Genomic DNA, 19,678 nt, shown 5'->3' on the forward strand with positions numbered 1-19,678 from the left:
CACACTGGATTACAGAGAAGGGAGGAGGACAGCCAGAAAGTTCCAGGAGGCCACCGGCACATAACCATTCTGCTTTACCCATAGGCGCAGGAAGAATGGCGAGTTCCTGTGTCCCAAAAGAGATAGGAGCAGCTACCAGAGGGGAAAGCCAGACCGATCGTCCTCAGCTGCCCAACCTAAAAGGTATGTAGGACAGTGTCTGTTGCCAGCCACAAGGCACCACTGGATGACTTCCTCATGTCCCATAGGGACAGGAAAACACTGGAGAGAGAAAGTGAAGTGGGCTATTTGTGTTTCCTGTCCCTAGTAGGCCTCTTTCACACTTCCGTATTTGTCGTCCCGTTGAGATACGTCGTTTTTTGAGAAAACAGGATCCTGCAAAATAATTTGCAGGATCCTGCATTTTCTCATAGACTTGTATTAGCGACGTATCGCGACGGATGGTCACACGTTTCGTCCGTCGTGCACTGGATCCTGCGGAATTTGACGGGCCGTCTTTTCCAACAAACGTTCCATGAAACGTTTTTTTGTCTGCTGTGGAAAAACGTTCCCCGACGCCTCCTGCGGCATACGTCGTTCCACAGAATGGGAGCCTATAGACACTGGATCCTGCGCACACTGTGAATCCAGGACGGATGCAGTTTTTACAAAAGTGTGTGTCTCTCTCTCTCTCTCGACTAGAAAATCCTACATCTCCACTATGCAAATTCTGGAGACGCCTCCGTCGATATACTGCAAACGTTGCATACGTTACCAATATTTTCTAACATCCGTCGGTACGTCTCGCCGACGCATTACGACGTCAGACTCCTAACAGAAGTGGGAAAGAGGCCTTAGGGTGGGGAGTAACCCGTGGTGATGTCCTGGAGGGTGACTGCAGAAAAATTATTTGTTTGGTTTTACATTTGAAAAGGAAATCTAAAGTTGATACAACATACAGCTTTTAATAGAGCTATGACAATGAACCTTCTTCCAATACCACATAATGCTTTTCCTGTTTGGATCATACATGAATACTCCTGTTCAAACAAAATTAAATAAAAACAACATATCATGTTTTATGTTTCTGCCATACATATATAGGTAATTATTGAGATCTAAAGAATAAATTTTAAACAGTTTCCACACTGAACAAGTAGTTCGACAGTGAAAAGGACAAATGAAATAGAACTTTTCAGCGATACCAGGAATTTACTGTGCATATCAGCAGGTCCATACCTGATACATGGGAACGAGAGAGATATATATATATATATATAAAATATGCTGAAATGTTTGCATCCAAAATAGCTGCTAATCCATCATGGTCTGTTAAATTCAACAAAAATGACATCCTGTTGACAAGTAATTCTTTAAAATATGGCATCAATTATCAAAAAGAAAAAAGGGAAAAAAGAAAAGAGGGCTTTTCTGGTGAAAATGACAGAGCTTGTGATGGAGTCTCTTATGTGTGATCAGAGCCTAAGCCTTGGTATTAGTCACTTAAAGGGGTTGCCTCATGAACAAAGGTACAGGGAAAATAAACCGAATCAACAATTGGATGCGATAAATTGGATGCGATAAAATGTTGGTGTTTAAGCTTATAAAGATGCCCCTGATGTAGCCTGTGTAACTAGCTGTGCCTGACCATGTAGTGGTGTTGTAGCTGATGGCAGCGCATGTACAGTTTCTGGCAAGGGGAGGAAGCATAAGTCAATACATTATAACGATGTCATCAGCAAGGACTGATCTAGCTGCTTCTGAGTCAAACTTAACTCTTTTCCCTTCAGTCTCCTTGTTTCTTAAAAGTATAAAGTACATCTGCTATTACACCTGTCATTTGCGCTCAGCCAAATAAATCAAAACAGTGAAGTACAAGCTCAGCGGCCGGACATCTAAATGGTGCATGCAACATATCATTGCAATGAAATGAAACAAAACATCACTTAGTGCAGTCCTAGCATTGTAAATGAAATTGTATTAGGACTGCAGTGCTGCATGAGATCCATTACGTGCTGCTTCCGCCACTGCTTTTCCCGGAGCTGCTGCTCTTCTGCATACGACTAGCACTGGACTGGCGTGGCACTCGTTGACTTGAACCTTCCCGACTGCTTCGCTCAGCTGTGACGTGACTGGATGTTATTGGGGGATTCAATTTATTTCTTCCTATAGAGAAAATAAAGAGGTGTAAATAATAATTAAAAAAAAAAAAAAAAAAGAAGTGTTTGATGTTCTTATTAGGAATAGGAATTGGTAATGTTCCTTCAAAAAGATGAAAAGATAAACAGAAAATTATCCACCACCTCAGTTCTCCATGCAGAAAACAATTTGCTTCATGTGCATTTGTAAAACCAAAGTATTCTTTGTAGTCACAGGCATACTCCACAAAATTTCTGAAGAATCTGTATCTAGGAGTCATAAAATCATGTACGCCGTTTACATGAATAGCCTAAAAAAGTTCCAAGAATTAGCATCTAAAAGATGGAACCAAAACATCCAAAAATAATTATTAAAAACTGAAATTTAATCATGTGGATATTCACTGTTATGCGGAAAAGCTATTCTTTTATTGTATATTGCACTGGTTGCACAAACACTCACTAGATGAGAATAGAACAGAAAAGATTCTATTTCCCTCTGCCTTTTGACTGTAGGAATTGAGGGTCCTCAGTCTACAATTTTATGTTATGGCACTGCTGAAGCAGAGAGGCTTATTACTGAGCTACAGACATGCAGCGGCTCCTACTGAAGGAGCACGCAGGCAGGCATCCAGTGGCTCCCCCTGACAGAGCACGCAGGCATCCACTGCCCCCCTTCCCCAACAAAGGAGCACACACGCAGGCGTCCAGTCCTTCCCCCCCCCCCCAAACGAAGGAGCACGCACACAGGAATCCAGTGCCCCTTCCTCCAACGAAGGAGCACGCATGCAGGTATCCTGTGCCCCTCCCCCCCAACGAAGGAGCACACACGCAGGCATCCATTGCCCCTCCCCCGAAAACGAAGGAGCACGCACGCAGGTTTCCAGTGCCCCTCCCCCCAAAGGAGCACGCAGGCATCCAGCGCCCCTCCCCCTGACGGAGCACGCGTACAGGCATCCATCGTCCCCTTCCCCGAAGAGGCAAGCACACAGGCATCCAGTGCCCCCTCCCCCCCAACAAAGCAGCACGCCCACACAGGCATCCAGTGCCCTTTACCCTGACGGAGCATGCACGTATCCATCGTCCCCGTCCCCGAAGAGGCACGGACACAGGCATCCTGTGCCCCTTCCCCACAACAAAGGAGCACGCACGCAGGCATCCAGTGCCCCCCCCCCCCAAAGAAGGAGCACGCACACAGGCATCCACCTTCCCCTTCCCCGAAGGGGCACGCACACAGGCATCCATCACCCCTTCCCTGAAGAGGAGGCACACAGGCATCCAGTACCCCCCCCCCCCCCCCCCCCCGCAAGGAGCACGCACGCAGACATCTATTGGCCCCCTTGAAGAGGCAAGCTTGCATCCAGCTGTTCCCCCTGAAGGCGCCCACGCAGGCATCCAGCAGCTCCCCCTGAAGGAGCACTCGCTAGTCCCCCAAAGGAGCGCACATCGGAATAGTCTCCCACTCCAGGTGCACACAGAAGTAACTTAAGAGTTGTTTGTTGCTCCTATGAAAGGTTTTCTCCTTATTTGTGTATATTGTGTGCAGGTTCTCATAAATACATAAATATAAAATTGTAAATTGGTACAAATGCACATTGTTTTAAACCATTAAAATAAACAGTATGAATTAACCGTTTGTATGCTGTATTAAAGCTCTCATACTTCCCATGGAGATGGAATCTAAGGAACTTTGTAAATAGTTGGTAAAATATAAAGGAACATTAGCAAAACAGAGAAATCCAAGACCGGCGTCTGTACAGTAAGCCCAGAAGACGACCCAGGAAATACCAAGCAGCAAGCGGCAGCCCCCAGAAACAAGCACTAATGCTAATGAAAGCAAATGGGACATGTATACAAGCAACCATTGCAATAAACAGGATGACAATGAATTTCAAGAAAATGGAGCTTAGGGGCACATATGTACTGTATATCATAATGAAAAGCTCCACAGCAGAAAATAATGCCTTTCAAGCTGTGTAAGCTGCCCATGCCACAGGCACCAATGCCATCCCATACTACCAGAGATGCAGGGTTTTGAACTGTGCGCTGAGCAACTGGATGATCCCGCTCCTCTTAAAGGTGCAGGACACGGCGTCGTGGTTCTCATGATTCCCAATTTTTTTTCAGATGTGTTGCTGCCATCAATATCTAAATTCGGATTGTTTTTTTTAATAAACTGGAAATATGTCTAAATTCTAACTTCTGCTCTGTGTTCTGTTTTGATGTGAAGTAAATATGGCTATAAGAGATTTCCAAATCATTGCATTCTTTTCTTTTCATTTTACACTGCACCTGAACTTATTTTTGGAACAAGGGTTGTACTTTTTATCAAAATAGCTCATAATTCATTTAATATATTGGCAATAGTTATTACATATTAGGCACGGAACAGGATATTAATAGAGTAATAGAAGCTGGAACCAGATATTTCAGCCTCTGTCCTATAAACATTACTTCTACAGATAAGCAAATTGATTGTAAACCAAGCAAATTCACTTAACAAAAAATTTGTAATTCAAGTCAATACACATTTTGAGAGATCTACTTTGCACGAATCAAACAAAATGGAGGGCAGATGCCATTTTGCTAGATTTGGAGGTTTTTGGCTTTTTTTTTTAACAATAAATAACTAAATACTCCCCTGGGCCTTCTAAGTACACATCCCACCACTCCACACTAGCGATGAGCGAATATACTCGCTACTCGAGATTTCCCGAGCATGCTCGGGTGTCCTCCGAGTACTTTTTAGTGCTCAGAGATTTCGTTTTTATTGCCGCAGCTGAATGATTTACATCTGTTAGCCAGCCTAAGTACATGTGGGGGTTGCCTGGTTGCTAGGGAATCCCCACATGTACTTATGCTGGCTAACAGATGTAATCATTCAGCTGCGGCAAGAAAAACGAAATCTCTGAGCACTAAAAAATACTTGGAGGACCCCCGAGCATGCTCGAGAAATCTCGAGTAGCGAGTATATTCGCTCATCACTACTCCACACCCATATCCTCCTACGGGCTCTTTGTCCCCACATGATCTTATGGCAGGCACTTCTGCTTGCGAATAGACCATGTGCCGAGTTGCGACACACTTGAATTGCACAGGGCAGCACGGTGGCTCAGTGGTTAGCAATGCAGCCTTGCAGTGCTGGAGTCTTGGGTTCAAATCTCACAAGGACAACGTCTGCAAAGAGTTTGTGTGTTCTTGCCGAGTTTGCGTGGGTTTCCTCCCAACCTGAAAAGACATACTGATAGGGAACTTAGACTGTAAGCCCTAATGGGGACAGTGATGATAAAGACTGTAAAGCAATGTGGAATCTATGGCGCTATGTAAGTGAGTAAAATAAATAAATATAACTCGCATGCATCAGCGTGGAGCACGACACTGATGAGAGTTGCTTCCCAAGTGACAATATGAGGCCTAGACATTGGAGGAGAGCAGTTCAGATGACCAGAAGAGACATGAGTGGTATGAGGAGAGTTTGAGTAATATTAGGGGTTTGATGATAACCAACACAACCCTCCCACACTTACAGTATGATGCCCTCACCGCATCATGGCCACCACAGCATCCACAGATATTATGATGGCCACACACAACATGGGGCCCACTTTCCCTTATCACAGTATGATACCCCCATAAGCCCCTACCCATCCACAGTATGAGGGTATGATGGCCTCCGAAGCGCTCTTTTCCCCCCACGTGGTACTATGATTCAAACAGCTCTTTCCCCGCACCCCCAGTATAATGGCCCCCATAGCTTTCTCTATACTCTGCACAGTATTAGGGTCCCCAATACTCTCGTATTTTCTCTCATACCCACCAAGACCACTGCTCTGGTCAGACTGAGGCTTCACACAACAGGTGTGTTCTATTGATTATCAGCCAGCCTGCTATGCGGAGACTTAAGGCCCCGTCTCACTTAGCGACGCTAAAGCGATCCCGACAACGATACGACCTGTCAGGGATCGTTGCTGCGTCGCTATGTGGTCGCTGGTGAGATGTCAAACAGTGAGATCTTCCAACGATCGCAGCTGCGATCTCACTGTTTGACATCTCACCAGCGACCTGTAGCGACCTGTACAACGATGTCACATGGGAGCTATTATGACGATTCAGTGTCTGAGTCGTCAACGAGGTCGTTGGTAAGGTGTCAAACACAGCGATGTGTGCTACCCAGCGGGACCTCAACGATCAAAAAAAGGTCCAGGCCATTCCGACACGACCAGCGATCTCACAGCAGGGGCCTGGTCGCTGCTACGTCTCACTAAGCGAGATTGCTACTGAGGTCGCTGTTGCGTCACAAAACCTGTGACTCAGCAGCAATCTCGCTTAGTGAGACGGGGGCTTCAGACACACAACACACAGGCTGAATGATGGAAGAGGGAGGTGACGACCCCCCGGTATTTGACAGTACACATTTTGATGATGCAAGAGCCAGAGATTGGGGTGTACCTCAGTGCTCCCCCAGTTCACTGTTTCAGGCTTCTAGCTGTCTAGACAGGACCAGCCTAGGGCCAGATCTGTCCCACGGCCTGCAGTTTGGCTTTGTCAGATCTATAGCAATAGGATGGGAAGCTATCATTACAGCTCTGTACCATATCTACTGCAAACAGTTATCAGCACTAGGGAGTCTGTACCCAAAATTCCGATTCTTCTATTTTTCCTACACTTTTACTTCTTCACAAATGGCTAATTAGTAATAACAATTTTAATATCGTAAAGCCCCCCAATCACAATGACCTTTGCACAGGCTCATTGGATGCTTAAATAAAAAATATAAGAAAGGGGTCCGACTATTGTGGCTATGTACATGTGTTGTTTCTTGAAACAAGAGGAAGTTAAAGACTAGATAAGCTCCAGTGGTCAGTGTGAAAACTGCTAAATTTATATTTTTAATACAAATTGTGATACAGAAAAGGAAAAAAAAAACTATTTTCTGATAATAGCTTTCCTTTAAGCAGCTGTCAGAGTTAGGGGTTAAGCTATTACCCTAGGAGGCAGCACATCTGCAGTCAGCACAGCATATTACCACCCAAGCACACAATCTATCTACATCTCCTGACAGATTGCCCACTTGCAAGCTTGTCATGTCTGCAGCAGCTTCGTGCACTTTACTCATGCCACCGACCTCAGAGAATAAATCAAATAATTTGTTAATGGCCCAGCCCTACTAGAGGGCATTCGCATCTCTTCTTAAGAGTGTCTTGCTATAAGATGTAGATTTTTTCCGTCTTATATTATATTAAGGAGAACCTGTAATTACAGTTTTGCGAGTAACCCACAGGCATGCGGATACATTGATTGGTAATACCAACCTAACCAAGCCTCTATTTTTTAGGTGAAAAACTTCTGATAAGTCCACCATGAACACCTTCACAAAAGCCATATAAGCAGCGGGGATTAATCAGGTTCTTTTTTTATTGTAGTATGTAACCTGTTCACTTATCAATATTAAAAAGAAATATTCAGTATGATTAAAGTCCGAGAGAATTAACACTGCAGATGGGTGAATGTACATAGCAAGGCAAGGGCACCATCCACAGTATAAGCCCTACCTGCAGCTGTCAGATCACAATAGGAACTAGAACTTTGAAAATGTCTATGAGTTGTGCTTGTAAATTGAAATAATGAAATCATGAAATAATTTAATTCCCAAACCAAAACACATCAATATAACCAGTTCCTAGTGTGAGAGTGGACTACTGGGGAATTTTATAAAAACCCTTGCACAGATAAGGTCCTGAACATAAGGTCAATATGATAGAAGTCAATTTTAGCACCGTCTTATTGTGCGGCAGCTTACATAAATGTTCCCCAGAGTCACCCAAGTAGAATATACTAATATAGGCAACCTGCGAATGGTGAGAACAGGCAGCAAGAAAGCTGGAAGGAACCAGGGGGACCTTGAGAAATAGATGAACAAGCATCAACCGTGCTGTAGACCACAATCTTAGCGCCTTTAATTCTTGGTGCCCGAAGATAAGAAGAAGAAAAGGAGTGCGGAGCAGGAATTTTACTGTCCTTGGCTGTGAGAAATTGAAGCTCTAATATGAAGAGACAAACATCAAAAAAAGAAGCAACATGGTAGATTTCAGAAACACTGGTTAAGAGCAATATTATCACCTGCAGACATGTTAGTCATCTGAGGAAATACAATACAAACCTTTTTTTCATGCCAAAGGAAGCAACATATATTTAAAAGTAGGAAACAAAACACCATGCAATATTTTTAAGCTAGACAAGTAAAAAACATATCTAGAAGCTGGCAATGGCTGACATACACAGACGCATACAATATAAATACATACACATAAATATCCCAACAAAATTAGGTCTCATACAGACGTCCGTGCAAATCAGTCCAATTATGGACAGCTAATGCACGGACTGGATGCAGGTCTCCAGACCAGAGCATGACAGCTTTATGTATTTCAATGAGGTGATCACACTCGGGTCAGGAGACCCAAGGCCAGTCCATGCAATGTAGTCCGAGATCGGACCCAACACACTATTCTTTGGTTGTGAAGCATTGCTGTAGAAGTGAATGGAGTTCTAAGACAGTCTCGGAATGGATCCAGATCTTGCCACACATCACATAAGAGGAGTGCTGAACATGGGAACGTTTCATACAGGAGCGTCTGCTCTGCTACCTGCAGCAATCCTCATGTTTTAGCTTTATGTGAAATGTTAGCAGATTAGTCGTTGAATAGGTTGTTGCGGATGTCTCTTAAATAGCAGTACATGTGATTAATGCGCAGACACAGTATAACCCTGACAGCTCTGTGCTGTCGCCTTGCCAGATAAGTGTAGCAGGGATATAGCATTTATGGCCTGCAAAACATGTTCTGTGGACCATTGTAACACGGACTGAACGAGGGTGTTCCGAGGCGAACTTAACAGCTTCATTACCATATATGCATATGGCAAGTTCGGGTCAGAAGACCTGCGGACAATACACAGACATCTGAATGAGTCCTTAGTGCTAATTGCAACAAGGATGTGTTTTAAGTCTTTTTCATTTTTGCACATTCAGCGTTTTCTCCCCTTTTCTTAAGTATCATAACTTTTTTGTTTTTATGCTTAGGAATATGTGAGCCTTTCTGGAAGGACGACTTGCTGTTTTGAATGACATCATTCATTTTACCATATAGTGAATTGAAAAATAGGAAAGAAATTCCAATTGGGATTAAACAACCTGCAATTCTGCATAGATTTTAGTGTTTTGTAGAAATAGGTGGCCAATAAAAATGACTTGATGATGTGTTTGTGTCATCATTTTCTGAAACACATATATTTTTTTCTTTAATGAGCTGTGTGAGGGTGTGGTTTTTGTGTACCAAGATACAGCTTTAATTGATAGCATTTTGGGATACATTTGAATTAATCGAACGAAAACTGTATACACAGAAGTTTTATGGACATGGATACCAAATATGTTAATTTTTTAAATGAGGAAGAGAAAGGTGATTTAAACTATTTTTTTTTTTAATGTTTTATAGTACTCCCCCCCCCCCCCCACACACACATTTTTATGTTCCTTTATGGGACTTGGAAAATTGCTATCGCTTGATTGCTCATACCATATACTGATGTTCTGCTGAATGGCAATATACCGTATACACTCGAGTATAAGCCGAGATTTTCAGCCCAAATTTTTTTTGCTGAAAGTGCCCCTCTCGGCTTATACTCGAGTCACGGTCGGCGGTCGGGTCGGCGGGTGAGGGGGAGAGGGCGCTGAGGCATACTTACCTGCTTCCAGGGCTCCTGGCGCTCCCCCTGCCCGTCCCACGGTCTCCGGGTGCCGCAGCTCTTCCCCTGTTCAGCGGTCACGTGGGACCGCTCATTAGAGAAATGAATATGGACTCCACTCCCATAGGGGTGGAGCCGCATATTCATTTCTCTAATGAGCGGTAACGGTGACCGCTGATAGAGGAAGAGGCTGCGGCACCGGAGACCAGCTGTCTGGGGGAAGGAGCGGGACGCCGGGAGCAGGTAAGTATTACATATTCACCTGTCCGCGTTCCACACGCCGGGCGCCGCTCCATCTTCCCGGCGTCTCTCTGCACTGACTGTGCAGGTCAGAGGGCGCGATGACGCATATAGTGTGCGCGCCGCCCTCTGCCTGATCAGTCAGTGCAGAGAGACGCCGGGACGGGACGCTGAGGAGCTGCAAGCAAGAGAGGTGAGTATGTCATTTTTTTTTTATTGCAGCAGCAGCAATGACACAGCTTTCTATGGTACATCTATGGGGCAATAATGAACGGTGCAGAGCACTATATGGCACATCTATGGGGCAATAATGAACGGTGCAGAGCACTATATGGCACAGCTATGGGGCAATAATGAACGGTGCAGAGCACTATATGGCACAGCTAGGGGGCAATAATGAACGGTGCAGAGCACTATATGGCACAGCTAGGGGGCAATAATGAACGGTGCAGAGCACTATATGGCACAGCTAGGGGGCAATAATGAACGGTGCAGAGCACTATATGGCACAGCTAGGGGGCAATAATGAACGGTGCAGAGCACTATATGGCACAGCTTTGTATGGTACAGCTATGGGGCAATAAGGACGGTGCAGAGCACTATATGGCACAGCTATGGGGCAATAATGAACGGTGCAGAGCACTATATGGCACAGCTATGGGGCAATAATGAACGGTATGGAGCATCTATTTTTATTTTTGAAATTCACCAGTAGCTGCTGCATTTTCCACCCTAGGCTTATACTCGAGTCAATAAGTTTTCCCAGTTTTTTGTGGCAAAATTAGGGGGGTCGGCTTATACTCGGGTCGGCTTATACTCGAGTATATACGGTATACTGTAACTGATGGTCTCCAATTAAGTCCAGCTTGAGGACGGGCTTCATAGGAGGACTATTAGATGTTCCAATTACAGACGCCTCTCCATTACTAACCCCTTGGGATTGATGTCAGCGAACATAAAACAACTGACATCAACCCCACAACTATTACCCCACTTGCCACCGCACCAGGGCAAGTGGAAAGAACAAAGGCTAAGAGCCAGAATTGGCGTATCTAATGAATGAGCCATTTTTGGGGAGGCTGAGGGATGATGTTCTTAGTCTGGGAGGAGGCCAATATCCATAGCCCTTTCCTAGGCTATTAACCCCTTCCCGACCTGTGACGCCACGTAGGCGTCATGAAAGTCGGTGCCAATCCGATCTGTGACACCTATGTGGCATCATGGAGGGATCGCGTCCCTGCAGATCAGGTGAAAGGGTTAACTCCAATTTCACCCGATCTGCAGGGACAAGGGGAGTGGTACTTCAGCCCAGGGGGGGTGGTTTCGCCCCCCCGTGGCTACGATCGCTCTGATTGGCTGTTGACAGTGAAACAGCCAGAGCAATTTGTAATATTTCACCCATGAAAAGTGGTGAAATATTACAATCCAGCCATGGCCGATGCTGTAATATCATCGGCCATGACTGGAAACCCTGATCTGCCCCCGCCACCGATCTCCTCCCCAGTCCTCCGTCCTGTCCCGTACTGTGCTCCGCTCCCCTCCGTCCTCCTGTTCGCCCCACCCCCCCCGTCCTCCTGTCCGCCCCCTCATACTTACCGAGCTTCCCGATGTCCGTCCGTCTTTTCCATGGGCGCCACCATCTTCCAAAATGGCGGGCGCATGCGCAGTGTACCCGCCGAATCTGCCAGCCGGCAGATTCGTTCCAGGTACATTTTGATCACTGTGATAAAACCTATCACAGTGATCAAAATAAAAAAAATAGTAAATGAAAACCCCCTTTATCACCCCCATAGGTAGGGACAATAATAAAATAAAGAAAATATATTTACTTTTATTTTTCCACTAGGGTTAGGGTTAGAATTAGGCTATGTGCACACGGTGCGGATTTGGCTGCGGATCAGCAGCGGATTGGCCGCTGCGGATTCGTAGCAGTTTTCAATCACGTTTACAGTACCATGTAAACCTATGGAAAACCAAATCCGCTGTGCCCATGGTGCGGAAAATACAGCGCGGAAACGCTGCATTGTATTTTTCGCAACATGTCAATTCTTTGTGCGGATTCCGCAGCGTTTTACAGCTGTTCCTCAATAGGAATCCGCAGGTGAAATCCGCACAAAAAACACTGGAAATCCACGGTAAATCCGCAGGTAAAACGTAGTGCCTTTTACCTGCGGATTTTTCAAAAATGGTGCGGAAAAATCTCACATCAATCCGCAACGTGGGCACATAGCCTTAGGGTTAGGGTTGGAATTAGAGTTAGGGTTGGAATTAGGGCTAGGGTTGGAAATAGGGTTAAGATTAGGGTTGTGGTTAGGGTTGGGATTAGGGTTATGGCTAGAGTTGGGATTAGGGTTAGGGGTGTGTTGGGGTTAGTGTTGGGGTTAGTGTTGGAGTTAGAATTGAGGGTTTTCCACTGTTTAGGCACATCAGGGGTCTCCAAACGCAACATGGCGCCACCATAGATTCCAGCCAATCTTGTGTTCAAAAAGTCAAATGGTGCTCCCACCCTTCCGAGCCCCGACGTGCACCCAAACAGTGGTTTACCCCCACATATGGGGTACCAGCGTACTCAGGACAAACTGGACAACTTTTGGGATCCAATTTCTCCTGTTACTCTTGTGAAAAGAAAAAATTGTGGGCAAAAAAATAATTTTTGAGAAAAGAAAAATGATTTGTTATTTTCACGGCTCTGCGTTATAAACTTCTGTGAAGCACTTGAGGGTTTAAAGTGGTCACCTCATATCTGGATTAGTTCCATGGGAGGTCTAGTTTCCAAAATGGGGTCACATGTGGGGGAGCTCCAATGTTTAGGCACACAGGGGCTCTCCAAACGCGACTTGGTGTCCGCTAACGACTGGAGCTAATTTTTCATTCAAAAAGTCAAATAGCGCTTCTTCCCTTCCGAGCCCTGCCGTGTGCCCAAACAGTGGTTTACCCCCACATGTGCGGTATCGGTGTACTCAGGAGAAATTGCCCAATACATTTTAGGATCCATTTTATCCTGTTGCCCATGTGAAAATGAAAAAATTGAGGCTAAAAGAATTTTTTTTATGAAAAAAAAAAAAGTACTTTTTCATTTTTACGGATCAATCTGTGAAGCACCTGGGGGTTCAAAGTGCTCACTATGCATCTAGATAAGCTCTTTGGGGGATCTAGTTTCCAAAATGGGGTCACTTGTGGGGGAGCTCCAATGTTTAGGCACACAGGGGCTCTCCAAACGCGACATGGTGTCAGCTAAAGATTGGAGCCAATTTTTCATTGAAAACGTCAAATGGTGCTCCTTCCCTTCCGAGGCCTGTCGTACGCCCAAACAGTGGTTTACCCCCACATATGGGGTATCGGTGTACTCAGGACAAATTGTACAATAACTTTTGGGGTCCAGTTTCTCTTTTTACCCTTCGGAAAATAAAAAAATTGTTGCTAAAAGATCATTTTTGTGACTAAAAAGTTAAATGTTAATTTTTTTCCTTCCATGTTGCTTCTGCTGCTGTGAAGCACTTGAAGGGTTAATAAACTTCTTGAATGTGGTTTTGAGCACCTTGAGGGGTGCAGTTTTTAGAATGGTGTCTCTTTTGGGCATTTTCAGCCATATAGACCCCTCAAACTGACTTCAAATGTGAGGTGGTCCCTAAAAAAAAAATGGTTTTGTAAATTTCGTTGTAAAAATGAGAAATCGCTGGTCAAATTTTAACCCTTAAAACTTCCTAGCAAAAAAAAAAAAATTTTGTTTCCAAAATTGTGCTGATGTAAAGTAGACATGTGGGTAATGTTATTTATTAACTATTTTGGGTCACATAACTCTCTCGTTTAACAGAATAAAAATTAAAAATTTGAAAATTGCGAAATTTTTAAAATTTTAGCCAAATTTCCATTTTTTTCACAAACGCAAAAAATTATCGACCTAAATTTACCACATGAAGCCCAACATGAAGCCCAATATGTCATGAAAAAACAATCTCAGAACCGCTAGGATCCGTTGAAGTGTTCCTGAGTTATTACCTCATAAAGAGACACTGGTCAGAATTGCAAAAAACGGCCAGGCCATTAAGGTCAAAATAGGCTGGGTCATGAAGGGGTTAATATCAGCCCACAGATGTCTTGTTTAGCATTTGCAGATTAGTAAATATAGGGGGGTCCCCATGTCATTTTTAGGGGGTACCTCCAATAAAAACCAGTAAAGGCTAAGTAAAAAGCTGATATTAATAGCCTGGGAACCTTTATGGCTGACAATACAAAGCTGACATTAACCCCAACCCTATTACCCCACTTGCCGCCACCACAGGGCAAGTGGTAACAGCGAGGCTAAGTGCCAGATATGGCGCATCTTAAGAATGCGCCATTTCTGGAGTGGCTGAGAGCTGATGTTTTTAGTCTGGAAGGGGGCCAATCTCCATGGCCATTTCCGTGCCTATTAATATCAGCCCGCAGCTGTTTAGTCTTTGCTTGTTATTGAGTATAGAGTGTACACTACACCATTTTTTTGTGTGGGGTCTCCCCTTTAATAACCAGTATAGGCTAAGCAAACAGCTGTGAGCTGATATTAATACACTGGAAACCTTTATGGATATTGTCTCATTCTCAGAATATTAACATCAGCTACCAGCCATTGGCTTTCCCTTTTCCGATTATGAAAATTATGGTGGACCCCCATACATTTTTTTCTTTCAGGGGACATGGGCATCGGAGGATTATCTTTATATTGGACAGGTGAGGACTATGTTGGTTTATAGTTTATGTTGGTTTACAGGGGACTTGGGCTTCAGTGGATTAGGCGTTGACACTTTTGGGTAACAAAAAGGATTTGGATCTAAAGGTTATTTTCCAATCACTATGTCTGGTAATGAGTCCTTTATATTAGGGGATAGCCATGGATATGTCTCACCAGCTTCATACGAGACAAGTCTCATCTCAATAGAAAGTAAGCCACATGTCCTACCTCGTGTATCTGAATGGGCCGCCAATCCGGGTGAGGAATGTGCCTCAGTAGCAGTATCTGTAGGCCGGTGCCCAGCACACATGGACTTCAGCATTTGATACACGGCTAATGGAGCCACATTCATTTTCAGTAAATCCACAATTATCCTGGTAATACAAGAGAAAAGCTCAGAGCACTGGTAGAGTAGGCCTGATAATTTTATATAGCGCCAACATATTCAGAGGGGACACGTCCAGACATTATCAGACATAACACAGTCACATACGTGTACAATTAGAGGAGTGAGGGCTGTACTCACAATTTATAGGGGTGCAAGAGGTAAAAAGTGTCCAGTCATCTTTGGAATAAATATGGGTATTCAACTAACACTGCATGAGCCGGTCACCAGTCAATATCTGCCAATGTCTTCATAGATAGTTCTAGTGGTTACATGGATGGTGTGGGGACAGATTCGGAGTACAAAATTAAGTGAGCAGTTACATTAATGAGGTTACATGATAGGCCCAACTATAAAGATGTGTTTTTCGGGCACACGTAAAACCTTGGACATTGGATTAACAGGATTGTTTGAGGTAGCGCATTCCAGAGAACCAAAGCAGCACGAGAAGTTTTGGAGACAGCAATGGGAAGTTTGTGTTACGGACAATGTTAGTCTTGGATTATTAGGACAGCAGACAGCATGGGTAGGTTGGTAGACAGAGATGGGAAAGGAGAGGTAGGGTGGTGAAGAACTGTGGAGAGCTTTGTGGTTTAGAGCAATAAGTTTATGTTGTATTCTGTAGCAGATACATAACCAGTGCAATGACTCGCACAGCATAGTGGCATCGGTGTAGGGTCTGGAGAGGAGTATGATCGTGTCTGCTGCATTCAGGACAGAATGGAGAGTTTAGTAAGACCCAGTACAATAAATCCCCGATATCACTGCACTACCACTCCCCGTTCTGTAGGCCGCTGATGGCTTTATACCTCCACCCTACGGAACGGCAGAGTGATCGAGTGTCAGAAGTGTCGGAGCATGCACAATATGCCGGCGAGGTGACATTATTTTGCAATGCCAGGACTCTGTTGTACAGTGCATGTGCCGATGCTTTGCAGAAGGGCATCATAAAATATGGGGGCCCCTCATACAGTGTGGGGACTACTGTGGGGGAGCTCTCAAAGTGAGGGGACCATTACACAGCGTGGGCGCAGATGTGGGGGCCATTACACAGCGTGGGCGCAGATGTGGGGGCCATTACACAGCGTGGGCGCAGATGTGGGGGCCATTACACAGCGTGGGCGCAGATGTGGGGGCCATTACACAGCGTGGGCGCAGATGTGGGGGCCATTACACAGCGTGGGCGCAGATGTGGGGGCCATTACACAGCGTGGGCGCAGATGTGGGGGCCATTACACAGCGTGGGCGCAGATGTGGGGGCCATTACACAGCGTGGGCGCAGATGTGGGGGCCATTACACAGCGTGGGCGCAGATGTGGGGGCCATTACACAGCGTGGGCGCAGATGTGGGGGCCATTACACAGCGTGGGCGCAGATGTGGAGGCCATTACACAGCGTGGGCGCAGATGTGGAGGCCATTACACAGCGTGGGCGCAGATGTGGAGGCCATTACACAGCGTGGGCGCAGATGTGGAGGCCATTACACAGCGTGGGCGCAGATGTGGAGGCCATTACACAGCGTGGGCGCAGATGTGGAGGCCATTACACAGCGTGGGCGCAGAGGTGGAGGCCATTACACAGCGTGGGCGCAGATGTGGAGGCCATTACACAGCGTAGGGGCCATTACACAGCGTGGGCGCAGATGTGGAGGCCATTACACAGCGTTGACGCAAATATACAAAGTGGGAGGTAACGCGTGGGCCATTATACAGTGTCCAGACTAACGAGGGGTTCATCAATGTTTAGGGACCATTATACTGTGGACTACTGTGGGGTCATTATACTAGGTTTTTTTGTGGGGGAACAATGATGTCTTTGAATAGCGATTTACTTTCATTGGCTGAGGTTCCCCTGAAGCCACAAACAGAGGGCGCCACCGTAGTTGTAATCAAGGTAACCTAAGTAGGGGCCCACTTAGGCATTTCGCCCCCTCATAAGCTGAACCCCGAGCTACACCTCTGGGGAGACAGATTAGGCTACTTTCACACTAGCGTCGTTGCGGCGCACCGACGCTAGCTGTGAAAGTGCCGCACAACGGGGGCAGCGGATGCAGTTTTCCAACGCATCCGCTGCCCCACTGTGAGGTGCGGGGAGGCGGAGTTCCGGCAGCGCATGCGCGGTCGGAAATGCTGCAGACGACGCACCAAAAAACGTTACAAGCAACGTTTTTTGGTGGCGATGGTCAGACGCAACCGTTGCACGACGGTTGCGACGTGTGGCAATGCGTCGAACTGCGTCGCTAATAAAAGTCTATGGAGAAAAAAAGCATCCTGCAAGCACTTTTGCAGGATGCGTTTTTTTCTGCAAAACGACGCATAGCGATGCAGTGCACGACGCTAGTGTAAAAGAGGCCTTTAGTAGCCATGCAGTAATGCAGGCCAGACTGCTAGGAGCGGCGGTAAGACAAGGGCGGCTGTGGAGGTTTGTGAGGCGCAGGTGACATGAGTGAGTGACGGGTGCAGGAGTGACGGCTCCTCCGCCATGTACAATGCCAGGCTGAGGCCGAGCTCTTACTTGAACACCTCCTGGTCCATGACTATGCCCGCTGCCTGCACCAGCTCAAACAGCTCGGCCTCCTCCGCGGTCAGCACCTTCTTCTTCTTTGTCACGTACTTCTGCACTGAGCCGCTTACTGTCATGGCCGGGTCCGGGCCGGGCTGAGGCGCAGCCATTGTTGGAGGCCGCTCACGGTTACTGCTGCCCCAGCAGCTGATATCAGAGGAGCCGCTAGTTATCAGCACACCGGACACTGCGACTGGAGCAGCGCACCCTGCTTTGCTTTCCCGCCAGTGACCGCCGTCTCACTGCGCTTACAGGTTACCTAGTAACACAGCGGAAAAAACAACTACATTCGGTACGCAAGTGTAAAACAACCGTGCGGAAACAAGGTCCAGCACACACCGTTCCGGGGGCTGGAAATCCGTGAGGGGACAGTGTCAGTTGTACTTCCCTTTGGGCGCCGAGCGCGGAGATAAGGCCCGGTGTTCTGGTGGCAGAATCTGCAGCTCCAGGACAGGAGGATGTTACACCCATAGGTCTGTGGAGAAACAGCTCCAGAATTCTTAGTAATTAACAATCATGTAATGATGTTAGAAAAGGAACAATGAGGATGTGATGCCTGCAGGTGTTCAGGAGGGAACACTGATGTTATAGAGGTGTGCGACCCCCATGTGCAATCCTCAGCTGTCAGCTCTAGCAAGCCGGGTTATCAAGAATAGAGGGGTCCCCACAGCATTTAAAAAAAGAAAAAAATATATATATATCTACTATATAATTGTCTAAGGGTACTTCCGTCTGTCCTTCTGTCTGTCGCGGTTATTCGTTCGCTGATTGGTCAGCTGCCTGTCATGGCTGCCGCGACCAATCAGCGATGCGCACAGTACGGAAAAAAATGGCCGCTCCTAACTCCCCGCACTCACTGCCCGGCGCCCGCATACACCCCTCCTGTCACCGCTCACACAGGGTTAATGCCGGCGGTAACGGACTGCGTTATGCCGCGGGTAACGCACTCCGTTACCGCCGCTATTAACCCTGTGTGTCCCCAACTTTGTACTATTGACGCTGCCTATGCGGCATCAATAGTACAAAATGTAATGTTAAAAATAATAAATAAATTAAAAAAAACCTGCTATACTCACCCTCTGTAGTCCGCTGAGCCGCTCGCGCTGCCCGCCATCTTCCGTTGCAGGTTGCGGTGGCAAAGATGGTATGGCAGAAGGACCTGCCATGACGTCACGGTCATGTGACCGCGACGTCATCACAAGGCCTGCGCGGAAAGGACCTGACGTCACGTCACGGTCATGTGATCGCTACACGGTCATGTGACCGCGACGTCATCACAGGTTCTGCGCTCAGACCAACCCTGGGACCGGAAGCTGCCCTGGACTACAAGGGGCGCTCGGAAAGGTGAGTATATATTTATTTTTTAACCTGTGACAAACGTGGCTGGGCAATATACTACGTGGCTCTGTGCTGTATACTACGTGACTGGCCAATATACTACGTGGCTCTGTGCTGTATACTATGTCGCTGGGCAATATACTACGTAACTGGGCAAAATACTACGGCGCTGATCAATATACTACGTAACTGGGCAATATACTACGGCGCTGATCAATATACTACGTCGCTGGGCAATATACGTTGCTGGGCAATATACTACGGCGCTGAGCAATATACTACGTCGCTGGGCAATATACTACGTTGCTGGGCAATATACTACATGGCTCGGCAATATACTACGTGACTGGGCAATATACTACGTGGACATGCATATTCTAGAATACCCGATGCGTTAGAATCGGGCCACCATCTAGTGTATGTATATATATATATATATATATATATATATATATATATATATATATATACACATACACATACAGTACAGACCAATAGTTTGGACATACCTTTTCATTTAAAGATTTTTCTGTATTTTGATGACTATGAAAATTGAACATTCACACTGAAGGCATCAAAACT

General features: G+C 46.0%; 1 protein-coding gene across 3 annotated transcripts; it reads right to left on the reverse strand.

The window, feature by feature from the left end:
- Positions 1-928: 928 nt before the first annotated feature.
- On the reverse strand, positions 929-18,246 carry MZT2B (mitotic spindle organizing protein 2B). Of its 3 annotated transcripts, none has more exons than XM_077291707.1 (4): positions 17,711-18,025; positions 15,040-15,185; positions 7,967-8,158; positions 929-2,145 (listed from the first exon to the last, which is right to left on the reverse strand). In XM_077291707.1, the coding sequence occupies exons 1-4, from the start codon at positions 17,866-17,868 to the stop codon at positions 1,988-1,990; spliced, it is 654 nt and encodes a 217-aa protein (XP_077147822.1). In that variant the 5' UTR covers positions 17,869-18,025; the 3' UTR covers positions 929-1,987. The 3 variants fall into 3 exon arrangements, with proteins under 3 accessions (XP_077147822.1, XP_077147831.1, XP_077147840.1); XM_077291716.1 differs by having other exon boundaries at positions 8,018-8,158; positions 17,711-18,007; XM_077291725.1 differs by lacking the exon at positions 7,967-8,158 and having other exon boundaries at positions 17,711-18,246.
- Positions 18,247-19,678: the final 1,432 nt, after the last annotated feature.

The sequence above is a fragment of the Ranitomeya variabilis genome, chromosome 1, assembly GCF_051348905.1.
Source record: "Ranitomeya variabilis isolate aRanVar5 chromosome 1, aRanVar5.hap1, whole genome shotgun sequence".
NCBI classification, from domain to species: domain Eukaryota; kingdom Metazoa; phylum Chordata; class Amphibia; order Anura; family Dendrobatidae; genus Ranitomeya; species Ranitomeya variabilis.

Coding starts and splice junctions, on each gene's coding strand:
- MZT2B (XM_077291707.1), bottom strand. CDS start 17,868: ATGGCTGCGCCTCAGCCCGGCCCGGACCCGGCCATGACAGTAAGCGGC. Junction 8,159..15,039: donor GGCCCATTCAGATACACGAG/GTAGGACATGTG, acceptor TCTTCATATTAG/AGCTTCAATTTCTCACAGCC. Junction 2,146..7,966: donor CCTGTTCTCACCATTCGCAG/GTTGCCTATATT, acceptor TTTTCTCTATAG/GAAGAAATAAATTGAATCCC.